Here is a 19,437-nt window from a genome sequence, read left to right on the forward strand (position 1 = left end):
TGGAAGGGAGAGCCCAGGGCTCAGGGCCATATCATATGATAAAGAAGGATCTGCTATACAGAGTAGTCTGGGTCCAAGAGCAAGTTGTGGAACAGCTCTTAGTACCGCAGAAGCATCAGAGGGGCGTGATGGAGCGAGCCCACAGCCATCTGTTCGGGGCACATCTAGGGGTAGATAAAACCCTTGATCGAATTCTGAAGAGGTTTTTTTGTCGGACCGCCGCATAAATTCTGGGCCAATGTTGTGCCTCCTGTCCGGAATGCCAATTACATGGCCCTCGGCCACACTTAAGGGCACCTTTGGTACCTCGGCCAATTATTGAAGTCCCATTTGAGCGAATAGCGATGGACCTAGTAGGGCCACTAGAGAAATCAGCCTGAGGCCATCAGCACATACTGGTTGTGCTAGATTATGCCACCCGATACCCTGAGGCTGTTCCCCTACGGAACACTATGTCTAAGACCATAGCTAAGGAATTAATCCAAATTTTTGCTAGTGTGGGAATACCCAAAGAGATCCTGACAGATCAAGGAACCCTCTTTGTATCTAAATTAATGAAGGATTTATGTGCAGTGCTCCACATACGGACCGTAAGGACATCAGTCTATCATCCGCAGACTGATGGCCTTGTCGAACGTTTTAATAGAACATTAAAGAACATGATTCGAAAGGTCGTGAGCCAGGACAGGAAGAACTGGGACACCCTGCTGCCTTACCTAATGTTCGCTATAAGGGAGGTTCCTCAGACTTCAACTGGATTTTCCCCATTTGAGCTGTTATATGGTCGCCACCCCCGTGGCATACTGGACATTGCCAAAAAGGGTTGGGAAGAACAGCCAAACCCAGGGAGAAACATCATCGAGCATGTGTTGCAGATGAAAGACAGGATAGCCCAAGTTGCCCCCATAGTGCGGGAATACATGGAGAGGGCGCAAGGGGCCCAAGAGACATGCTACAATCGCCAAGCAACGATCCGAAAATTCCAGGTGGGAGATCGGGTAATGGTGCTCGTACCCACAGCGGAGAGCAAGCTCCTGGCCAGATGGCAGGGGCCGTATGAGATAATAGAAGCCATTGGAGAGGTCGACTATAAGGTCCGACAGCCTGGTCGCCAGAAGCTGGAACAAATCTATCATATAAACCTGTTGAAACCTTGGCAAGACAGAGAAGCTCATGTGGTCAGTCTAGGATCACCTCCCCCCGAAAGCAACCGTCCTGGCCAAGTGGGAATATCCCCGGAATTGACCCCCTGGCCAACGAATTGAAGTGATCAACATGATCAAACGCAAACAGGACATATTCTCAGAAAAGCCAGGCAGGACTACCGGAGTTCACCATCACATCCTCACAGAGCCTGGAGTGAAGGTGAATGTCAAGCCATACTGGATCCCGGAGGCGAAAAGAAAAGAGATCCTGACAGAAGTCAGGAAAATGCTGAACTTAAGAGTCATTGAAGAGTCTCATAGCCAATGGTCCTAGTACCTAAACCGGATGGCAGTATGAGATTCTTCCGGAAACTGAATGAAATGTCCCAATTTGATGCATACCCTATACCCCGGATAGATGAGCTAATTGACCGAATGGGAAAAGCATGATTTTTGTCCACCCTTGACCTGACCAAGGGTTATTGGCAAATTCCCTTGGCCAAGGCCGACAAAGAGAAGACAGCCTTTTCAACACCAGAGGGACTGTATCAGTACACTGTCCTCCCTTTTGGTTTACATGGGGCGCCTGCAAATTTCCAACGACTCATGGACAAACTGTTGCATCTACATGGCAAGTATACGTCTGCCTATCTCGACGACGTCATTATATGTAGCCCAGACTGGGAGACGCACTTGGGGAAGGTGGAAGCAGTCCTGGACACCCTGAGGAAGACAGGGCTGACTGCAAATCCCTCCAAATGCGCAATTGGGCTAGCAGAAGCCAAATACCTCGGGTATATAGTGGGGAGGGGCGTGGTGAAGCCCCAACTCAACAAGTTAGAAGCAATACAGAATTGGCCCCGACCAGTCCAGAAGAAACAGGTCAGAGCATTCCTGGGACTGGTTGAATACTACAGGCGGTTCATCCCCCCCCACTTTGCCTCCAGGGCGTGCCCCTTAACAGACCCAGGGCAGGCTTTAGGCCAATTCAGCCGATTCCCCTGAATCGGGCCCCGGGCCCTTGCTGCCGCCGGTACGCCGTACTGGGGCGGCCTGGCTTCCATAGGAGGCAATTTAAAGGGCAGGGGCTGGAGCCCCAGGCCCTTTAAATTGCCACCAGAGCCCCACTTCTGGAGCCCTGGGGTAGGACTGCGGGGCTCTGGGGGCTATTTAAAAAGTCAGGGGCTCCCTTTGCTTCTACTGCCCCAGCCCTTTTAAATAGCCACCGGAGCCCCGCTGCTTCCCCAGGGCTCCGGCAGCTATTTAAAGGGCCGGGGCGGTAGAAGCAGGGGAGCCCCTGCTGCACCCCCTGCTCTGCCCGTACCAGCCCTCCACCCCCTGCCCTGCCCGCAGCCAGCCCCGCACCCCTTGCCCTGCCTCCAGCCAGACCCTACCTCCAGCCAGTCCCTGCCCTGCCTCCAGCCAGCAATGTACGTAATATATAATTCCACAGTTATGGAAAGTAAAGACTACATGGAAGAAATTAAAGGTGTTTTTTTTTTTTTGTTTTTTTTTTTTTTGTTTTTTTTTTACATGTTGGCTTTTTTTTTTTTTTTCCAAGTCATCCCTGCCGGGGCCCCCGCCAAAAATGTTTGAATTGGGCCCTGCACTTCCTAAAGCCGGCCCTGAACAGACCTAACAAAAGCCCGTGGCCCAGACATAGTAAGATGGTCTAGCATAGCTGAGGAGGCTTTTGCAGATCTGCAGACCGTCCTCTGCACCGACCCAGTGCTGGTAGCTCCAGCCTGGGAGAAAGAGTTTATCTTACAAACCGATGCCTCTGAGGTTGGGTTGGGAGCAGTTCTTTCACAAATGGTCGGAGAAGAGGAACATCCAGTCCTGTTCCTCAGTAGGAAACTCCTGCCCAGGGAATGTAAATATGCCGTAGTAGAAAAGGAATGCCTGGCGGTAAAGTGGGCCATAGAAAGCCTTCGCTACTACCTACTCGGGCGGAGGTTTATCCTCGTCACAGACCATGCCCCTCTGAAGTGGATGCACCAAAACAAAGAGAGAAATGCAAGAGTAACAAGGTGGTTGCTGTCGCTACAACCCTTCCACTTCAGAGTACAACATAGGTCTAGAATCAAGCATGGCAATGCGGGTGGCCTTTCAAGGGTACACTGTTTGTTTGTCGACCCAAGTAGCCCAAACCTGTAATGTTGAGCGTGGGGGGGTGGGGATATGTGATAAACTCAGGACAGACAGCTGCAAGGGGTGGGGAGGGGGGGTAGAAAACCATCTCAGAGGGTTAAAAGTCCTTCCTCCCTATCAACTGAGGAGGGGTAACTACAGGTCAATCAGGTTCAGCTGAGAAGGGGCTACCAGAGAATCAATTAGGATCAGCTGAGAGGGAGTTACCTGAGGTAAATTAGGATCAGCTGATTCCAACTAAGGGCTGCCTGAGACCTTTTTAAACCCTCCCCTGTTGGGAGGAGAGGGGAGAGAGAAGGAGTCCTGCTGCCAGTAGGTCAGGAGCAGCAAGACAGCGAGCCTCTCCAGCAGGAGAGGCTGCATTCCCTCCCATAAGGGAGAAAAACAAGCTAAAAAGACTGGTGGAGAGAAGGAACAGACTTCCCCTGTGCCACCAAGAGGGACTATTTTACCCAAGCCTGTCTTGCCAAGGCAAAAAGCAGACGAGGCTGGTGAACCCGAGAAGGTGCCTTGTCACAGTACATAAGCCATGGCCTCTCCACTTTGTCACCATTGGGGATTTCGTGCCAATAATGTGTTGGATGGAAACTTCATGTTCCCCAAAGACAATGAAAACAAGCTTTTTCACTTGCTGTGGCCCTTGCAATACAAGGAAGTCCCTCAGGCTACTGCTCAAGTGCGTCCACAGTCCTGGATCATCTAGACGTAAGGAACTAAACTCAGCAGCAGCTGTTTCTTGCGCCTCCACCACACTCTTCTCTGATCTACACTTTTCTTCAGGAATGTGCATGGTTACATCCATTTGAGATGGAGATATGGATGCTGCAGTAGCTGCCAAGTCACCTGCACTCTGACTAACTGGAAGATCAGGCATCTCCTAACCACTCACATCCTCATTGGGGCTGGAAGGCTCACCTTGAACATTTATCTATGTATCTCAGGAGAGCTCCTTCCTGCTTAGATAGAAAAGCTTCCTTTGCTTGCTTGCTTTTTCTGAATGCTGCCCCAGAGGGGTGTGTTCTGTGCCAGCTATAGTGGCTCTTAACACTCAGTTGAAGGGGACAAATAAGCAGGCTGGTAGCAGGGCCTGAGTGAGGGAAGATATCAGCATCTTAAGGGCCTAACTGGCTCCTACTACTTCAGTTGACTGCCTGTTCTTCTCAAGTGGGTTCAGGGAAGCAGAAGGAAACAGGAAGCTCTCTGAGAAGCTGGTGTTAATCAGTCCAGGCTCCTGGGGGGGGGGGGGGGGGGCTAGAGAGGTACATAAGAGGCTCCTCCTCCTCTCTCTCTCTCCCTGCAGCTCCTGCTGCTTTCTGTTATTCGCTCTCACCTTTTCTTCTGCCTGCCTGTTGTATCTCTTGTGCCCTCCTTCCTCCAGCAAAGCACTCCACCATCTCTGTGCATCTAGAGCAGAGAGAATATATATGCACCAGCAGCAGACACAATTTTCTACACTCTGGGTTCTAGGAGCACCCTCCCCGCCCCCAGTCTGGCACCTGAGCTCCGTTCGCCTCATGGTAAGGCCAGCCCTGGCCTGCCCTTCTCTGTATTTGACACCCCTGGCTCTGGCCTCCGGCTCCTCTCCCCGGCCACATCTCCAGCTCGCCTATCAGCTTTGTTTTTTGGCTTCTGAACCCTGGCTCCAACCTATGTCTCTACTTTCAACTATGTCCCTGAGCATCCTGTGGTCCTAATTCTTCATGCCAGCCTATCTCCGCTCTAACCCCCAGGCCTGGCCATCCCTATGGCTCTGACCATAAGGCCCAATCACCCACGTCCTGGGCATGATCCTTACAGTGACATGGACAAAGCTGGTTTGCGTAAATCACAAGCACTTAAGTAGGGCTATTGATTAATTGCAGTTAACTCTCGCAATAAACTCAATAAAATTAACTGCGATTAAAAAAGAAAGAATCGTGATTAATCATAGTCTTAATCGCGCTGTTAAACAGTAGAATACCAATTAAAATTTATTAAATATTTTGGATCTTTTTCTACATTTTCATATATATTTGATTTCAATTACAACGCAGAATAAAAGTGTATATTTTTTATTATAAATATTTGCACTGTAAAAATGATAAAATAAATACACCTCTACCCTGATATAACATGAATTCGGATATAACGCAGTAAAGCAGCGCTTCGGGGGGGGCGGGGCTGAGCACTCCGGTGGATCAAAGCAAGTTCGATATAACGTGGTTTCACCTATAATGCAGTAAGATTTTTTTGGCTCCCGAGGGCAGCGTTATAGCGGGGTAGAGGTGTAGTATTTTTTCAATTCACCTCATTCAAGTACTGTAGTGCAATCCCTTTGTCCTGAAAGTGCAACTTACAAATGTAGATTTTTTTTGTTTGTTTTGTTTTGAGTGCAGTTATGTAACAAACAATGTAAACCTTCAGAGTCTACAAATCCACTCAGCTCTACTTCTCTTTCAGCCAATCGCTAAGACAAGCAAGTTTGTTTACATTTATGGGGGATAATGCTGCTCTCTTCTTATTTACAGTGTCACCAGAAAGTGAGAATAGGCATTTGCATGGCACCTTTGTAGCCGGCATTTACGTGTCAGATATGTTAAACATTTGTATGCCTCTTTATGCTTCAGCAACATTCCAGAGGACATGTTCCATACTGATGACGCTCATTAAAAAAATAATGCATTAATTAAATTTGTGATTGAAGTCCTTGGGGAAGAATTTGTATGTCCCCTGCTCTGTTTTACCTGCATTCTGCCATATATTTCATGTTATAGCAGTCTCGGATGATGACCCAGCTTGTTGTCAAGGCTGGGAGATTGTGAGTGACAACAGAACTCAGTTCATATGTGTCAAGGTTCCTTCCCCACTCTGAACTTTAGGGTACAGATGTAGGGACCTGCATGAAAACCTCTAAGCTTCTCTACCAGCTTAGATCTGCTTTTGCTGCCACCACTCCCAATGTGCTAATTCCCTTCCCTGGATAGCCTTGAGAGACTTCTTCACCAATTTCCTGGTGAACACTGATCCAAACCTTTGGATCTTAACACAAGGAGAATTTAACTATCCCCCCCCTCCTTTCCCCCACCAGTTCCTGGTGAGTCCAGATCCAACCCCTTAGATCTTAAAACAAGGAAAAATCAATCAGGTTCTTAAAAAGAAGGCTTTTAATTAAAGAAAAGACAAAAATCATCTCTGTAAAATCAGGATGGAAAATAACTTTACAGGGTAATCAAATTCAAGGAGCCCAGAGGAACCCCCTCTAGCCTTAGGTTCAAAGTTATAGCAAATGGAGATAAACACTCTAGCAAAAGGAATATTTACAAGTTGAGAAAACAAAGATAAAACTAACATGCCTTGCCTGGCTGTTACTTACAAGTTTGAAATATGAGAGACTTGTTCAGAAAGATTGGGAGAGCATGGATTGATGTCTGGTCCCTCTTAGTCCCAAGAGCGAACAACCCCCATAACAAAGAGCACAAACAAAAGCCTCCCCCCCCCCCCCGAGATTTGAAAGTATCTTGTCCCCTTATTGGTCCTTTGGGTCAGGTGTTAGCCAGGTTACCTGAGCTTCTTAACCCTTTACAGGTAAAAGGATTTTGGTGTCTCTGGCCAGGAGGGATTATAGTATCGTACACAGGAGGGGTGTTACCCGTCCCTTTTAGTTATGACAACATCCAAAGAGTTTCAGTTGTTTGTCAAAAGAACAAACATGCCACATTCGCTCCTTTCCAGCCTGCCACAAATGGATTAGTGGAAAGGTTTGTCTAGACATTCTAGTAAGTGACCCATGCTATGACTGGGGTGAAAGTAAGTCAGGACACTTACCGGTATGAGACCGGGGGGGCCTCTGGCCCCCCGGAAGGGGCGGGGCCGTGGGCAGAAGGGGTGGGGCTGGGGGGGTCAGCATCCCCCCAACCAGCCCTTCCAGGCCACCTCGCCTGCGCTGCCCGGGGCTCCCGTGTTGATTTAAAGGTCCTCTAGGGCTCCAGACGCCGCTACTGTGCTAGCGGCAGCAGCGTCCGAAGCTCTGGGCCCTTTTAAATCACCAGCCCCAGGGCAATTGCTCCCTTTGCGCACACACACACACACACCCCCGCCCGTTGGCGGCTGCATGGGGGGCAAAAGGGGCATGGACATTAAAAAAGGGGCATGGACATTAAAGTGCTGCAGGGTCCTTTGCCGCGGCAGCACTTTACTGTTGCTGCCCCTTCCCTCCCCCCACCCCCCGGAACATTAGAGCATTGCTGCAGCAGCGCTTTAACGTCCCTGCCCCTTTTGCCTCCCCTGTCGGCAGACCTACCAGTATGGACTCTACCAGCAGAGCCGCCGACAGGGGGAAGGGGCAGTGACGTTAAAGCATTGCCTCTTAAAGTAGCAGCGCTTTAAGGACGGTCCTTTGCCACGGCAGCAGTTTGAGGATCCTTAAAGCACTGCTGCAGCAAAGGGCAGCGCTTTAAGTTTGCTGCCCCTTTTCTCCCCACCAGCAGGGCCACCAACAGGGGAAGCAAAAGGGGCAGGGACATTAAAGCGCTGCCACTGCAGCGCTTTAATGTGGGCTGGGTATGGGCCGGTGTGGGTTCTTACTGGTACGCCGTACCGGCTCACTTTCACCCCTGGCTATGATCCGTAAGGGTAGCTTACAACACAAGACTGCATATTTTCTATTTGCCTATAGGAATGCACCTCATGCTGCTACAAATCAGACCCCAACAAGGATGTTTTGGGGACATAATTTAAGATAACACCTGGACTTCTTGGCCTGAGCTATAGAGTGAGTTCACAAGAAACAGTGTGATCAGATGGTCACACCTGACTGCACAGCTTCCACGTGGGAGAAAAAGTAGTAGTAAGAGATGATCAAGATAATTGGTGGAAAACTGGAGTGATTGTGTCACAAACTGGTCCCCTGCCTTAACGGGTAGAAGTGACACCAAACATGTCCTGGAGAAGACACAGAAACGCTTTTGAGCACAGGTTCAGCAGGATGTTTTACACCCGTGACACCTGTTGAAAATACTGAGCCTACAATACAACCACAGACAGTGACTTGTGATCGCACCAGTGAGCCTGCAGGTGACCCTGGCTCTACAGAGCAGGGAGATGTTGCTGAGACAGCTGCACAAGAAATACAGTTGCTGTTCCAGATCCTGCTGTGCTGCCTGTCTTTCTGATGCTGGGTCCTGGAAGAGTGCTGTTCACTGCCTTAATGAACTGATGATTTGCCTAAAGCAGTGGCTGGGTTGTCATGTCCTTAATATTGACATCTAGACAAAAGATAAGGTCCAGGCTGTGCCCAGCTGGGTGGGCTCACCAGAGATGAGGACAGTCGTTTGTGGGGGGTTTGTCTTTGCAGCCTTTTTGACATGAATGTTGAAATCTCCCAGAATGACCACCATTGTCAGTGAGTTCCTTCGTGAACCCTTTCGTCTTTAGTCTGTAAATGAGCATAACATCTGTGTTAGCTTTGGCTCTTGTTTCTAGTGTTAGATTAATGAATTTGAATGACCTTGTCTTATCTGAGGCACCTTTCTTGGATTTGATGTTTGTAGAGGAGATGGATGCAGTGCTGTTTGCCTTCTTGTCCTGTCTGGGTCTGTGATGTACCAAGTCTTCTGGGGGTGTGAGGGTGACATACCAGGGTAAAGTGCAGATGAGTTGGGGGCTGTGTCACCCCTGCCCTGCAACCTTGGGTGCCTCACAATGCCTTGCTGAAGTAGGAATCTGGACTGCTCACAAACAGCCTAACAGCATACAAGCCACACCCTGAGTGTCTGTATGTAACTGCAGCCCACCAACCGCACTTGGGTTATATTCCAGCTCTTACCATCCTGGGTTATATTGCAGAGTGACCCCAACATACCCCCAGTCCCGGATTTCCCCCAGAAATATATGTCCTGTACCACCCAGCCCTCTCCTGGACTGTACAAATATTTTAAATTTATTATTCCTTTAAGGGAATAATATGCCAGCTCAAATAGTTATTCAGACACTTCAATTTAAACACACTGGATTAGATAAAGCAGTAAAACAAAGTGATTAACTACAACAAAAGAGATTTTAAGTGAGTACAGGTAATGAGGCATAAAAGTCAGAAATGGTTACAAAAAAATAAAGATAAGACATTTACTAATGCCTAATTTAACAAACTATCATAGGTTCAAGCAAAGTTTCTCACCACATGCTCCAGCTATTTTACTGACCAAACTCTCAGGTCAGGACCCCTCCCCAGAGTCCAAAGCCTGCTTCCTTTGTCTCTTCAGGTATAGAGAATGTGATAGGAAAGGAGTGTTTGTCCCTCCTTCTTATGGTTTTTGCACCTGTTTGAACTTCTTTGTCTTACCTTCCTGCTTGATGACTCTGTTTACTGGTTCAATGCAAATTAAGTAGAGCACACATTCCTTTGTTTAGGACAGGCCTGTTTGCAGACTTCTCTTGGCCCAGGGCTATGGGGATTGGAACCTGTGTTAACATTCTACTGTATGGTTTTGCTATAACTTCACATACAATGTTGCCACACATATTTTACCAGGACAATACTGCCCAGCAATTACAACTTTTCAAATGATACCTTAAAAGGCTTCCTTTATATGAAGATTAAAGGGTGTGAATTCAGGGGTGTGTTCTGTCCTGAGAGGTTAGGTGGGCTAGCACAGGGCTCCCGGCATCATCCAGCCTTGAAGATGCAGGCTAGATCAGGGGATTCATAACTGGCAAGGTCATGGGTGTTGGAGATGGAGCTTGCGTTGATTGGTGTCAATATTAGTTCAGGTAGCTCTGTGTGCCTGCTTTGGGCCCATGCCTAGCTAATGTTCCCAGGCAGTGGAGAGGTGGTAGATGGCTGGAATCTGATTTCTTAGGTCTGCTCTGCTGGTTCCTGGGACAGTTCCTCCCAACATGGGCTGGGATAGGTGAAGTATCGGGCTGTGCCATTGGACACTCGAAGTGTGAGTCTGACTCGCTGGGGTGGTTGGATACCTTTTGGTGCTAAGGCCTGGTTGAGTCCTGGGAGTAGGTGGAACTGGAGCAGTCAGTCCTGGGAGTAGTGGTGGGTGTGCTGCAAGCATGATGCTAGGCAAAGTCCATTCCAAGCAGAGGAGGGGAGTTAATGGCATTAGACACCCATTTCCTTGCTGCCCTTAACTGGCTTTCCGGGGTGCAGGGGAGATGGTACTTCCAATGTAACATGTGAGTTTCATCTGTAAAAAAAAAAAAAAAAAGCCTGGAGAAGCAGGACTGAGGTCCAGAGCTCCTTCCCCGTAAGAAAGGCAGTGTCCTATGGGAGCCTCAGCCCAGGTGGGGGCTCCTATGCCGGATGGAGGAGTTGCAGCCTCACTTTTACATTGCATCAATTCTGTCTGGTGCTGGAATTTCCCCAAGTGCAAGGAGGCTCCTCCCACCACGGCGGGGCAAGTGTGCTGCTGAGAGCCACAACAACCGCAGGTGCAACGTGGAGGTGGCACCCAAGCAACCTTAACTCTTCCCCCCCACCAAGTGCATCCTCCTACCTGCCCTGCATCCCGTAGTGTATGCCCCTTGCAGCATTGGTTGGGTAGCTGGTGGCACACAGATAGCTCTTTGATGCTAGGTTTGATGCATGCTACCAAACTGACCTCTGCTCTGACAGCATGATTTGGGCATCAAGGTAGCAGTTAGGGAAGCCGATCCTTGCATCTCCCTCCCAGAAGGTAACACATAGGGCTTCTTGCCAGCACTATCCCCACATGGGGCAATCTGGGACAGTCCTAACAGGGCCCATGCTGATTCGTTCCTCAGGGAGGAATTCTGTGAAATATTCAGGGCCAAAGAGAAGACGACGGGAAAGCTCTACACGTGCAAGAAGTTCCTGAAGAGAGATGGACGGAAGGTGCGGAAGGCAGCCAAGAATGAGATCATCATCCTGAAAATGTGAGTCACTGTACCTTCCCATCCTGGGGTTTGAGCCTGAAGTTCTCAGCATTAACAGCATGAGTCCCTGCTGGGGATAACTCTGTTAGCTAGCAGCTGTAGTAGACTCTTCTGTGGACCAGCCAACAGAGGGGGACAAATGTACCAGTGGGAGCTAGGTCTGCTGAAGCCATGACATGACCTGACCAGGCTCCACTAACCCGGTCTCCTCCTAACGGGCCCCCTGCTCAGGGCATTCCTGCTGACAACAGGCCTTTTCTACATGTAACTGCATTTTTCCATCTGTGGGCCCCCAATGTCGCCTGCTTTGATGCTGGGAAGGCTGGGTAGGGCAGCCCCATAACACCTTTTGTTATGCCTCTGATCCCTTGGGCTAGGCTGACCTAGCACTGCATCTCACTCACAAGCTGACCTCTATGTGTGACCAGTGCCAACTTATAGAAAAGCCCTTCCTTCTTGGGACATGCCCACAGTACCCTTTGCCAGTCAATGGGTACTCTTTGCCTCCCCCACTGCAGGCAGTATAGTGGGGACTGAGAGGGGAGACAGGATATGTGCTACAGCAGGGAGATGAGGCTAGACACAGAGGGTAGCCTGAGTTTCCCCTATCCCCACAGCCCTGCCCATGTGGCTGTGTGGTCAGGCGTATCCAATGTCCCCCTCCCTTAGGTGCTGGCAGTCAGCTTCATCCTCACGCCTGCTTGTTCTGGACGTGCAATGCATGTTGCTCAGCCCCAGCTCCCCAGCAGGCATGGTGCCAGACTCCGGGTTGGGTTAAGGTGGGCACAGAGGGGAGGTCTGGCCTAGGCGTCTGGCCAGTTCGAGGCAGAGTCCAGCTGGTGTAACAGCCCCCAGGCCAGCCTGACTCCGAGGTGGGGGCACCAGGGGGTCCTGGCAGAGCTTGGGGTTGCGGCAGGATCCCTGGTCCCCACCCACCAGTCTCTGTCCTGCTGCTGGGTGGGTGGGGCCAGTTGTTGACACCTTCAACCAATCAGGCAGCTTCTGTGCCTCCAGCTCTTCCCCCTCCTCCGATGGGAGACCCTGAGGGACTGGGGGGGAGCCAGAGCAGCTGGCGGAGCCAGCCACAGATGAGTGAGGGATCTTGCCCAGTCTGTGTGGTGCTAGGTGCGCTCCCTGCCCTGTCCACTGTCGTACCCAGCTCTCCCGTGGCTCGGCCTGCCTTCTGACCTGCACGGCTCTCACAAGAGCCTCCAGCGCCCGCCCTGCCCTAGTGGGAGCAGAGTAGGGAGCAGAGTCTGTGTCCTGGCACAGGCAAGTACCCCAGGGATGTGGTGCTGCGCTGGGCAGAGTCCGCTAACCCCGTGTTCTCTCGCTCTGTGCCCCCAGGGTGAAGCACCCCAATATCCTGCAGCTGGTGGACGTGTACGTCACCCGCAAAGAGTACTTCATCTTCCTTGAACTGTAAGTCAGTTCTGCCTGGTACCTGGCAACTGCAAGATTGGCCCCAGCTGGCTCTGACAGGGCCCCTGCCTCTCCCCAGAGAGACCCTGGCTCTGGGGTCCCAGAGGGAGCTTGCTATGGCTGTAACCCCTCCACTGCTGCTCCCCAGGCACGTGTCTGGGGCAGCCACACCAGACGCCCCCTGGATAATTCCCAGAAGCCCCTTTCTCCTTCTGGGAGGCTGTCTCCATGCAGACCTGCCCCACAAAGCTGGCCTGTGTCCCCTTCTGGGCCTGCTCTTGCCCCATGGCCAGATGCTTCACTCGTTAGCAGGTCAGTCTAGAGGCAGCTCCTGCTTAGAACTGCAGCTCAGCTCTGGGCCAAGGATTGGCCATGTGCCACAGCCAGGGCAGCTTATGGCCGGCAGCACAGGACTTGCTGATCTCCATGTATAAAGGGCTGGAGCCCTCAATTAATCCAGGTCTGGGATCCTTCATTATCCCACGGGCAATACAGGAGAAAGAACCATGCTGGGAAGGTCAGAGGATCTATGGTGACTCACTCTGGAGGCTGATTCGTGCTCCTCGCCAGATTCAGCTACAGCCTGCCGTGGGGAGCTGTCAGGAATGGTCAAGTCCCTGCTGTGAGCGTGCTTCCTGGGTGGGCAAGGATTGGCCAACTTCACTGAAACTCTTGAAAGCAGGCACTTGGGCGTTTCAGCTGAGCACCCAGAAATGCAAGGGCTGCTCCATAGCATTACCTGTAGCGCTAAGATCTGGCACTCTGATGAGACACGTGCGGTGTCCTGCCTCTGGCTGGGCTGGATCCCTGGATGGCTCCTCTTCCCTTGCCATGCCTCCTGCCTTTCCTAACTAAGCCCGGGACCCAGCTGCCTCTGCAGCCTGGGGCAGCTGCTATTGATGGATGGGGAAGGTTCTGAGACCCTGCAGCATCTGGGGTGCTCATGCAGATCTTGGGGTGCTCTAGCCATAGAATGGGGGGTGTTGGGTACAAGGCCTGTCCCTCAGGGCAAAAGCCTGACCCTGCTGCTCTCTCAGGTATGGGCTTTTTCTCCCACTGCAGGGCCACAGGCCGGGAGGTGTTTGACTGGATCCTGGATCAGGGTTATTACTCTGAGCGGGACACCAGCAATGTCATCCGACAAGTGCTGGAGGCCGTCGCTTACCTGCATTCGCTCAAGATTGTGCACAGGAACCTCAAGGTCAGTCATCCGGCTCCCCCACTGGCCTGCATGCCCCGGGATGGTCTGTTACCTGCAGGCCCCATCTGCCCTCACAGTCCCCAGCCATCATGAGCAATCGAGCTCTAACGGGGGTCCCCACTCTCATTCCTCTCCAGGGGATGCGGCTCTGGGGGCGCACCTCACTGTGCTCCCCAGTAGGTGCTGCTTGGCCCCATAGCCTGGCTCCCTCCTGCAGGCTGGTTGGTGGCTCCCCGGCCTGGTGTAGCTTCTCTATATGGCAAATGACCTGTTCTCTGAGCCATTCTCCCCTGAGGCAGGACGGGGTACTGGCTGACCCACAGAGCCCTGTGGGAGAGATACCCCCTTGGTGCCCAGGGATCATTGACACCCACACACACAGCAGTGTGCCCATTCCTGGGATGGGTTGTGCTCTCTCCTTCCACTCCTGCCCTTCTCTTGGCATGCGGACCTGCAGCTGGAGAACCTGGTGTATTACAACCGCTTGAAGAACTCCAAGATTGTGATCAGTGACTTCCACCTGGCAAAGCTAGAGAACGGCCTCATCAAGGAGCCCTGTGGCACCCCAGAGTATCTAGGTAAGAAACAGTGAGGTGGGCATCAGGGGGCATTTGGCAAGGGGCAGCAAGGGACAGGCTAGACAAGAGAGGGCACAAAAATTAAATATTTTTTCTCAAAAACTAAGGGTGAGCCACAGAGTGAGAAGCTGCCCCAGAGCCCATTCCAGTGGCTCAGTAATCCAAGCCGGTCCTCCTCCCTCACCCCCCCGGCCCAGGGGCTGCCCCCAGAGCCCATTCCAGGGGCTCAGGAATAGTTAAAGGCTGGATTGTGCCCTGAAGCATGAGGGCAGAGATCTCTTCCAGCCTTTTGCTTCTCCCACCTAAGAGCAGAATTTCTGACCTGGGACTGGTGGCTAAATAGGATCCATGCACATTCTCCTGAGCTGCTCCTCACTTGCCTGCCCCCTTCCTTCTCCACAACCCTCCTACCAGCGTGTTCAGCCCAGGATTGCTCCAGCCAGGCCTCCTTTCACACGCCATCCTGTTTCCTCTGCAGCTGTTCTGGCCCTTTCACCCTCCTCCAGGGGAGAAGTCACTGGCTCTGCATGCACACAAGGCCCTTCTGGGCATGGCGCTGGCAGGGGCTTTCTCCCTGCAAAGATCTGAGCTCCCTCTCCTTGACGGAAGAGGTTCCCACAGTTCACAGAGAGCGTGGGCACAGTAACCCGGGAGCACTGATGGGCAGCTCAGAAATGGGGCAGCTGCCCACAAAGAGGAGCAAGGCCAGAGCACTGGGGGTGATCAGGCAAATTCACTCAGGTTGTAACACCTGCAGAGAGCTTCCCCCACTGGGAGAGAGGCTCACACCGGATTCTCCAGGGACCAAGAGACACAGGAGGGTTTTTGGTTAAATAGCCTGAGTTACACTGGACTCAGAGCCTTCCTCCTGACTCCACTAACGGGTAGGACCTCTGGTCTATGGCAGACCCTGATCCCTAGCTAGGGCTGGAAGGACTTTGGCTCACTGAGGCCCCACACGACTGTGGGCTTGTTCTGAGCAAAGGATGTTATGAACTGGGTAGCACAAGAAAATCCCATGATGGCGTTTGAAGGGCCGCTCACCTGCCCAAGCCCATGCTGGAGCTTGAGGACTGCTAGTAAGCTTAAGTATCGGAGGGGTAGCCGTGTTAGTCTGAATCTGTAAAAAGCAACAGAGGGTCCTGTGGCACCTTTAAGACTAACAGAAGTATTGGGAGCATAAGCTTTCGTGGGTAAGAACCTCACTTCTTCAGTGAGCTCGAGTGTAGGTTCTTTTCCTCTCTGTGATGCTTTTCCCTCAAGAATCAATGGGCTTGCTTCACAAGGGCCAGGTGGTAACGTCACCATGGCAGTTATACTGTGTACCAGCTTGGGGAGAAGAGTGAGGCAGGCCTGCTGAGGCAGCCTGTCTCTTGCTGGGGAAGTCACCATGTAGGCAGAGAGCCAAACAGCTTGGAAATACCCCAGTGAGAAGGGAGAGATGTGGGTCTCCGCCCAAGAGAGGCAACGGCTGGGGAAGCCAGGAGCTGAGGCTGGGTGCCCGTGCTAGCCCACAGAGGGGGAGTCCAGGCACAGTCTTGTGGCCAGAGAGACTCTTCCCGGGCCAGGAGATTCGCTACCAGCTGCAGTGCGGACGTGTCCCATTTTGGGCCTTACCTTGCAGGCAGAAGGGAGCAGGGAAATGAGACATAGCCCTAGCAAGCCAGATCCTAACTGGCACTTGTACCACTGCTGCCATGGGAACGTCCAAGGTGGGGGCTGCTGTGCATAATGGGCTGAGCACCCGCTGGCAGCACTGCACAGGGCACCAGGACCTGTGGAGAGCCCAAGACGGAGCTCCTGCCACTGCCTGGGCATGGGGCTCACCTTGCTGTTGGGCCGTTGCAGCTCCGGAGGTGGTGGGACGCCAGCGGTATGGACGGCCTGTGGACTGTTGGGCTATCGGTGTCATCATGTACATCTTGTAAGTATGGGGAGGGGAATGCAGAGTGGGGTCCTGGAATTCTGAGCCTGGCTTGCAGGGGTTGGGGGCTGGCTGAGGATGGGGCTGGCTAGAGACTGGGCCAGGGAGCAGAAGATGGGCTTGTGGGTGGGATTGTGGTTGGAGAGATGAGTATGGGGTAGAGCCAGAGGCTGGGCCAGGAAGCTGATATTGGGGGGGATAGGGACGATGGACACAGACTGGGCTGTAGAGTCAAGGACATGGTGGAAGGGTGACAGCCAGAGGCCACATCCAGGAAACTAGCTGAGAGTGTGAGCCAACAACCAGGGCCTGGGCCTGGACTCTGGGGAAGAGGGCCGGAGACCAAGGGGGCCCTGAGGAAGAGGGCCGGAGACCAAGGGTTCCCAGACCCCAGGGAAGGGAGCGGGAGGGGCCCCGGGGAAGGGTGCTGGAGACCAAGGGGTCCCAGGGAAGGCATCCAGAGGGGCCCCGGGGAAGGGGGCCAGACACTCAGTGCCCTGGTCCCAGTGTCCCTTACGCAGCGGCCCAGCCTGCCCACAAGGCGGCAGTGATGGGGTAAGTGGAGCCGCAGTGTAGTCAGCGCTGGGCCAGGCCAGGCGTACTCACTGCCCTGACGTTCTCATCCCATGCAGGCTGTCGGGGAACCCACCCTTTTATGAGGAGGTGGAAGAGGACGACTATGAGAACCACGACAAGAATCTATTCCGCAAGATTCTGGCCGGCGACTACGAATTTGACCCGCCTTACTGGGATGACATCTCCCAGGCGGGTGAGGCTCGCTCGCCTGGGGGCACCGCTGGGCACCTGGCTCCAGAACCAGCACGATGTTCGCTCCGAGTCCCACTCACAAACCCACCCCTGAGAGCCAATGGAACGGAGGAGCCCATGTGGGCGAGACTCACCCTCACGCAGCCCCTGCAGAGCCCCCACTGCACGGACCCCACACACTCCCACCCTCCCTTGAGAGACCGCTCAGTGGGAGAGACAAAAACAATAGTTCCTGCCAGTCCTGCTCTATGGCAACCCCAACCCAGTCCTTGTCACTTCCCCCTCACCCCTCCTGTCCTGTTCTACTTAATCCCAAACTGTCCTCATCCCTCCCGTGCCAGCCCTGTTCTGTGGAACCCCAACCCTGTCTCCCTCCCCCTCGCCCCGCCCCAGCCCTGTTGTACGGGATCCCAACCTAGTCCTCGTCCCATCCCCACCAGCCCTGTTGTATGGGATCCCAACCCTGTCCTCATTCTGCCTCCGCCAGTTCCGTTCTATAGGACCCCAACTCCATCCTCGTCTCCTCCCCCCAGCAGCCCCGCTCCACAGGACCCCAACTCGATCCTTGTCCCACCACCCCACCAGTCCTGTTATGTGTGACCCTGGCCAAACCCATCTTCATCCCACCAGCACCACCAGTCATGTTCTATGGGACCCCAGCCCTGTCCTCATCCGCATCCTTGTCCTGCCTCCGCCAGCCCTGTTCTATGGGACCCCAACTCTATCCTCATCCTGACCCGCCAGTCATGTTCTGTGGGACCCCGACCTCGTCCTCGTCCCACCCCGGCCAGTGCTCTTCTACAGGATCCTAACCCCATCCTTGTGACCCCACCCCTCACCAGTCCTGTTCTGTGGGACGCCGGCTAAGCCCATCCTCATCCCACCCCCGCCATCCCTGTTATATGGGACCCCCAACACCATCCTCATTCTGCCCCCCCCCCCCCCCGCCGGTGCTGTTCTATGGGACCCCAGCCAACCCCATCTTCATCCCACCACCACCAGTCATGTTCTACGGGTTTCCAACCCCGTCCTCGTCCTGCCCCCACTAGCCCTGTTCTATGGGACCCCAACCTGTCCTCATCCCAACCCGCCAGTGCCACTCTACGGGATCCCAACCCCATCCTCATCTTGCCCCTGCCAGCCCTGTTCTACATGGATCCCAACCTTATCCTCTTCCCCTCCCCCCACCCCACGCCAGTCCTGTTGGACGGGGCTCCAACTCTGCTTCGTCCTGCCCCCACCAGCCCTGTTCTATGGGACCCCAACCCCGTCCTCCCCCAACCGCCAGGCCTTTTCTACAGGGTTCCAGCCCCGTCCTCATCCCACCCCCACCAGTTATGTCCTACCAAGCCCCAACCCCGTCCTCGTCCCCCCCACCAGTCCTGTTCTCTGGGACATCGGCCAGCCCCATCCTCATCCCATGCCCACCAGTCATGTTCTACAGGAACCCAGCCTGTCCTCATACCGCCTCCATTAGCCCTGTTCTGTGGGACCCCAACCCCATCCTCGTCCCGCCCTCACCAGTCCTGTTCTCAGGGACCAGGGGTGAAAGTAACTTAAAGGACTTACCAGTACGCTGGAGTCCTGAGCGGGGGCGTGGCCTCAACCGGAAGAGGTATGGCCTCAACCAGAGGAGGTGGGGCCCTTCAATATTTAAAGGCCCTGGGCCTCTGGCTGTGGCTGGGAGCCCCAGGGCCTTTAAATCACCCTGGAGCTACCAGCTGAAGAGGCGGCTGCGAGCCCTGGGGCCCAAGGGTGAATTAAAGGGCCCAGAGCTCCGGCCACCACGGGGAGTCCCAGGCCCTGTAAAGCGCCGCCCTAGCCCTGCTGCTGGGCTTGTGCAGGGATTTAAAGGGCCTGGTGCTCCTGCCACTGCGGGTTGCCCCGGGCCCTTTAAAGTGCCGCCGGAGCTCTGGCAGCGGGGCTCAGGCTGCACTTTAAAGGGTCCGGGGCTCCCCATGGCGGCTGGAGCCCCGGGCCCTTTAAATCCCCTCCGGGGCTCCGGCAGCCGGGCTCGGGCGGGGATTTAAAGAGCCCAGTGCTCCGGCCACTGCAGGGAGCCTTGGGCCCTTTAAAGCACCACCTGAGCCCCGCTGCCAGAGCTCCAGCAGCGCTTTAAAGGGCCCAGGGCTCCCCCCAGCAGCTAGAGCATACCGGCCTGTACTGGCTAACTTTCACCTCTGTCTCATCCCGCCCTCATCCCGCCCCCACCCTTCCCGTTCTGGGGACCACAACTCCATCCTTGTCCCACCCCCACCAGTCATGTCCTACCAGGCCCCAACCACGTCCTTGTCCCCACCACCAGTCCCATTCTATGGGGATCCCCACCCTGTCCTCATCCCTCTGCCAGTCCTGTTCTACGGG

The 19,437-nt window shown here is 53.6% G+C and overlaps 1 protein-coding gene across 1 annotated transcript in view; it reads left to right on the forward strand.

Annotated features, from left to right (window-relative positions):
- CAMKV (CaM kinase like vesicle associated) overlaps positions 1 to 19,437 on the forward strand; it is a 51,982-nt gene that overhangs the window by 23,793 nt on the left and 8,752 nt on the right. The window contains exons 3-8 of the mRNA XM_054035780.1: positions 11,049 to 11,180; positions 12,528 to 12,602; positions 13,665 to 13,803; positions 14,261 to 14,381; positions 16,230 to 16,305; positions 16,938 to 17,074. Of these exons, the coding sequence (XP_053891755.1) occupies positions 11,049 to 11,180; positions 12,528 to 12,602; positions 13,665 to 13,803; positions 14,261 to 14,381; positions 16,230 to 16,305; positions 16,938 to 17,074 (680 nt within the window). The remainder of the gene's footprint in view (positions 1 to 11,048; positions 11,181 to 12,527; positions 12,603 to 13,664; positions 13,804 to 14,260; positions 14,382 to 16,229; positions 16,306 to 16,937; positions 17,075 to 19,437) is intronic.

Source organism: Malaclemys terrapin, chromosome 7 (genome assembly GCF_027887155.1).
Source record: "Malaclemys terrapin pileata isolate rMalTer1 chromosome 7, rMalTer1.hap1, whole genome shotgun sequence".
Lineage (NCBI taxonomy): Eukaryota > Metazoa > Chordata > Testudines > Emydidae > Malaclemys > Malaclemys terrapin.